The sequence below is a fragment of the Cynara cardunculus genome (assembly GCF_001531365.2).
Source record: "Cynara cardunculus var. scolymus isolate 2C chromosome LG 2, CcrdV1, whole genome shotgun sequence".
NCBI lineage: Eukaryota > Viridiplantae > Streptophyta > Magnoliopsida > Asterales > Asteraceae > Cynara > Cynara cardunculus.
Genome location: NC_037529.1, coordinates 14,760,025 through 14,765,919, shown reverse-complemented (window position 1 = coordinate 14,765,919; position 5,895 = coordinate 14,760,025). Strand labels below are relative to the sequence as shown.

Sequence of the window (5,895 nt, the reverse complement as noted above, 5' to 3'; positions counted from 1 at the left end):
AAATCCGTCGGAAAGTTGTTTTTCCGACGGATTTCCGACGGATTTTGCCGTCGGAAAAACCCCATTTTTTAGTAGTGAGTGTTTGAGGACCAGAGCGGCTCTGGTTGGTCTTCATGTTAAAACCAGAGAGCCTCTGGTTGTATTTGGGTCTAAGTTCTTTTCCAAATATTTTAATTTATCTTGAACCAGAGGCTCTGCATGTGCTATGCAGAGGCTCTGTATTTGGAAGTTAAGCTTATGTTCGAGTTCTGTGGTTGAGCTTTGTATCCAAGCTATGTTCGAACTCTATATCCGAGATCTTAGTACCAGGAACTTTTAATGCTCAAATCCTTTTTGGTTAAACCATTTTCAAACTTCGTTTTTATATTAAAACTTAGAAGCCCAGAACATAGTTCAACCAGAAGGGCTCTGATCGTCTAGATGGCCTCTAGTTGGCTCGGCCTCTGGATGGATTACTTCTATTTATTCTTGTCCTTGAAAAAATGTTCAAACCTTTAGTAAAGGACCAGAGAGGCGCTGATTAATCTTCATGATTAATCAGAAGGCCTCTTGTTGCATTTAAAATCCATTCTTTCAAATATTTCATTTTTGTTACCAAAAGCTCTGGTAAGGCGAACCAGGGGCTCTAGTCGTCTAAATTTTGTAATTATGAGAGGTTGATTAACCATTTTTATTGTGCAGGGTGTTAATCATGGATATTATCATATTCATTATTTTAATTTTAGATAAATACATGAAACAGTTTCATTAAAATTTCATTAATTAGTATATGAAACAATTTCATAACCACATATGAAACAACTTCATCAAAAAAAGTATTATATGAAACAATTTCACAAGATTAACAATTTCATTAAAAAAATTCATAAGATTAACGATGGATGAGAGTAGTTTTTACAGTTTTTACAAATTGGAATGATTTTTATTTGATCATTCCTCTATATAAATATATATATATGACGATAATTAAATGAGAACAATAAAAATATTACAAACCTATGAGGTATAAAAATAACTTTCTATATTAGATTTTTTTTTCATCAAAAACTATAATTTAAAATATTATTTTACATATCTTTATATTTCACTGTGAAAAAAATTGCATGTGAAACTTTTTTAATTAACTTCAATATGTATGGCGAAACAAATACATGTGAAACTATCACATAATGAAACAAATATATGTGAAGCAATATCTTAAATTTTAGCATTTAATAAAAAAAATCATCTAACAATTTATTTTTAAATTATTTCTTACATAGTCTGCAACATTTTTATAGTTATTTATATTGATGAGATTCGTATAGTTTGGTAAGGTTTTCCAAATCATTGGGTTTACAAAACCGTATCGTGTGTATTATAAAACGTATCAAATTTGTTTCTCGTATTACATAAAAACGCACTTCTACTTCTATTCAGACGTTTTCCAGCTTCAGGAGAGGAAGATGATCGACTGCATCACCGCCATTCTTTTCCATCCTGCCCACCGCTGCCGGACTGTAACGTTGCAGCATTTGGCACACTTCCTTCATCGAGGGTCTGTTGCTTGCCAATTTGCTGGTGCACCACAGCCCAAGTTTGAACACACCGGTTATCTCATTCAAATAAACCGGCTCGTTAACGTCGTTGTCTAGCGCATCGGCCATGGGTGCACCCCCTAGCGTATGTTGCCAAGCCCATTCCGCTAGCGATGAATGCTCGCTTCCGTCACTCGCTTCCTTTCCCGTTGTCAATTCTAACAAGATCACTCCAAAGCTATACACGTCGATCTTCTCGTTCACTTTCGTCGTATAAGCATATTCTGTAACGAAATTTTATATTAAAACGCCATAAAATTCCATTTAACCTCGAGGGCTAGCTCAACTGATACCCCACGGTTACATAAAAGAACACCTTTTAAGTAGGTTATTTATTTTGAAGTGAAAATTTTACCTGGTGCCATGTATCCGCATGAGCCGGCCATGGTGGACATCACGTTGAACTCGGTGTCCTTGGCTAAGATCTTGGCTAACCCAAAATCGGCAATCTTAGCATTGAACTCGCCATCTAAAAGCACGTTGCTTGATTTCACGTCCCTGTGAACGACTACTTGAGAACAATCGTGGTGCATATAACACAAACCTCGAGCAGCCCCAATTGCGATCCGCAACCTTTTAGGCCAATCGAGCACCACATGACGCACGGAACCATTTAGCCCACGGTTTGACGGAGCCTGCTTTCGGTGCAGCCATCGGTCCAGACTCCGGTTCTCCAAGTACTCGTACACAAGGAGCTTCGAGTTATCACATGAAATGCAACCCATCAATTTCACTATGTTTGAGTGGCGAATCGTGCTTAGAATCTCGACTTCTGCTAAGAACTGTTTCTCGAGCCTTTGATCTAAATCTTTTGCATTTGAAATCTTCTTAACCGCCACGAAATCGCCTGATCGGTTTACCGGAACCCGGTACACCTTCCCTGAACCACCTTCCCCGATCACGTTGTTGTCGGTCAAACGAGGCAAAATCGTGGATTCTGTGAAAGTTAATTTCTGGAAAGAAGTGAATTTCCATTTCGAATCGAGGCGGTTCTTTTTCCTCCGATAAAGAGCGACGACATATCCGGTCGAAAGTAGCGCCAGGATCAACAAAATTACCGCTATAGCTGCGATGATCGCCACAAACTTGGAGGAAATCTTGGTAGATCGTCCGTTTTCGGATCGAGAACCGCAAGAACTAAGGCCCAGGGATGGATTATTTGAACAAAGACCTGGATTTTTCAAGAAACTTTTATCGAAGGCGGCGTTATCAAGCTGACCGGGAATGATTCCGGTGAGACGATTGGCCGAAAGATCGAGGGAAACGAGCCTTAGACGGCCGAGTTGACTTGGGATTTGCCCCGACAGGTGGTTGTTTGACAAGTCTAATGCCGTTAGAACTGCTAAGAATCCCAAACCAGCCGGAATCTGACCGGTGAGTTGGTTCCCACTAAGATTTAAAGTTGTGAGTGAATCCCAGGAGACTATAGTTGCCGGAAGGCTGCCGGTGAGCTGGTTTCCGTCCAGCAACAAAGTAGCTAAATTTGCAAGTGCAGTTAAATTTTGAGGAATCGCACCATCGAATAGATTATGGCTTGCTCTGAAAACTACCAGACTTGTCCAAGAAGATAATTTGGTGGGAATTTGACCGGAAAACCTGTTGTTACTGATCTCGAGGGTTGATAATTTTGGCCCCAACTCCTGTGGCAGCTCGCCGGAAAATGAATTGTCACTCATCATCATTGTTTTCAAGCTCGGAATCTTCCACACTCCATCCGGGATTGCTCCGGAAAATTGGTTCCCTTGAGCCTGAAAACTCTTCAATGTTCTACAAGTTTCAAGCGATTTTGGTATCGTGCCGGAAAGATTGTTATTGAAAACGATCAAGCCTATGAGACTCCTATTGTAGCACAGATTCTCCGGTATGTTTCCACTGAACTGATTCTGGGAAACCTCGAATATTTGCAGTTCAGAGTATCTTCCAAAATCCGGTGGCAATGGACCGGAGAAATTATTAGTGAAAATTCGAACATCTCTCAGGCTAGGCAAGCGACCGACACCCACCGGAATTTCACCGGATAACTGATTAAACATGAGAGTCAAATTTGTTAAGTGCGTTAGATTCCCAAAGCCGTCGGGTATTTTGCCGGTCAACTTGTTTGCAGAGAGGTCGATGATCTCCATGTTCAATGCTTCAATCGAGTCCGGAATTCCCCCTGTTAGATTGTTTCCGTAGAGATAAACTTCGGTTAAGTTCTTTAACAAGAACAAATCACTGGGTATTGATCCGTTGAGGCTATTAACGGACAAATCCAGCAGCTCCAATGCCGCCATGCCGGATAAATTGGCAGGTATTTCTCCGATCAAGTTCGCTTCCGTCATATAAAATCTTCTCACCTTTTCCAAACGAGTAAAACTCTGGGGGAGTCTCGACGGTATAAATTTGTTATAAGACAAGTTCAATTCTTCCAGCTGATTTAAATTACCGATTTCCTCGGGAAAACTGCCATTAAAAAGATTCTGGTGTAGTTGAAGTGATGACAGCTTCGAAAATCTTGAAATGCTGACGGGAATGTCGCCGGTGAAGTTATTTGAAAAGAGGCTGAGGTACCGGAGGTCCGGGGATAACCGTGATATGTCCTCCGGGATGGTTCCAACAAAGAAGTTTTGAGAGAGATCAAGGTACTGGAGATTGGTGCAGCTATAGAGAGTGGTGGGAAAAGCTCCGGTGATATAATTGTAATTTAGATCAAGGTGGGTTAAGTTCTTGAGGTCACAAATCATTGGTGGAATAGGTCCGGTGATGTCTGTATTCACGATGGTGATTCCGATGACGGTGGTGCCACTACATGTAATCTCCGGCCAGCTGCAGGGATTGGAGGATGCGTTCCAGTGGCTGATGGCGGTTGGATTGGACCAAGAGCGTTTGAGGTTGAGAAGGGTGTTTTGGTCATTTTGGATGGTGGTGGGTTGTGAAATTACATGAAAGGGCCGGAGGAAGAGGAGGAGGAGGAGAAGAGAGGGTAGGGGTAGTACTGACATATTGGTTTTCCGGCACCGCGGAGGATGGTGATTATGGTGGGGGCATGTAAGATGAGGAGAGTTGCAGAGGTGTAGAAGCAAAATATTGTCTTCACTCCATGTTCAACGTTCCTCATTTTAATTATTACAAAATAGTGAGTTACAACATTAGTCCCTCTACTTGTTTAAGTTTTCCATCATGGTCACAATCAAAGCTCTTGACTTGTTAAAGGTGTTTTATGTCATTTTATTAACTTCATCAGGACATCGTCTTCATTTTTTCCATCTTCCGTTACCATCACCATCAACACCACCTACCGAATAAACGACTTCAAGCCCCATTCAGTACATTAATTCAACATGCATATGATAAAGCAGTAGCAAACACGTTATAGATTCTCAAGGGATAGAATCTAAAAATTAAGGCGGTGTTTATTGACTTATTTAGGTGTGACACCGGTAATAAGCACTTTTGAGTGTTTGGATAAACAACTTATACTGGTGCCAAACCGATAATGAGAAGTTTTTGAAGAAGTTAAACTCTTCTGACTTATAATAAGTTGATAAGTGCTTTTGTAGAAAAGCATAAGTTGTTTCAAATAAGCAATCACAAACACCCTCTAAGTTGAATATTAAAATGGATGACGTATGAATGACTATATAGAAAGACAAACAACGTTAAAAAATAGAGTATAAATATTATATAATTAAGATCTTCTAGAACTGACAACTGTTTGGATTGGATGTATTTAAAAACATTCAGGCAAAGGTGTTAAAAACATCTGATTAAGTACAATCTAATAACACATAATCCCTTGAATTTCAAGTATACGACTAATTGCTACTTACATACAAATATTCATATATCTTATGGGTTCGTTTATCTGATCTTCAAATTAGCTTTGTAATTTCTATTTTTTAAACATAGATTCTAGATTTTATTTTCTCAAATAGTATTGTATTGATTTATGATTTTTGTTTTATAATAAAATCTTGCGTTTTACTGTGACAGCGTCAAAGTAAAAATATTTAGATATATCTAAAATAAACAAAAGATTTTAAAAATATCAACTAGAATGTGTTTGATAAATATATTCATTGGTTTTCATTAGAGGTGTTCAAAAAAACTGTTGGACTGCTCAAACCGGCCGAACCAAGTCAAATCGGACCGTTTTTGACGGTTTAATCGGTCTAACGGTTTGGTCTGATTTGGAAAATAGCAAAACCGGATGGTTCAGTCCGGTCTGAAACTTTTTCTGGGCGGTTAGACCAAACCGACTGCCAAATACATACATACATACATAAATATATATATATATATATATATATACATACATACATACATAATTATATATATA

At 39.0% G+C, this 5,895-nt stretch overlaps 1 protein-coding gene across 1 annotated transcript; it reads right to left on the bottom strand.

The window, feature by feature from the left end:
• Nucleotides 1-1,334: 1,334 nt before the first annotated feature.
• Nucleotides 1,335-3,898, bottom strand: LOC112505927 (receptor-like protein kinase 5). Its single transcript, XM_025109963.1, has 2 exons — nt 1,933-3,898; nt 1,335-1,801 (listed from the first exon to the last, which is right to left on the bottom strand). The coding sequence occupies exons 1-2, from the start codon at nt 3,896-3,898 to the stop codon at nt 1,416-1,418; spliced, it is 2,352 nt and encodes a 783-aa protein (XP_024965731.1). The 3' UTR covers nt 1,335-1,415.
• Between the last annotated feature and the right edge of the window lie 1,997 nt (nt 3,899-5,895).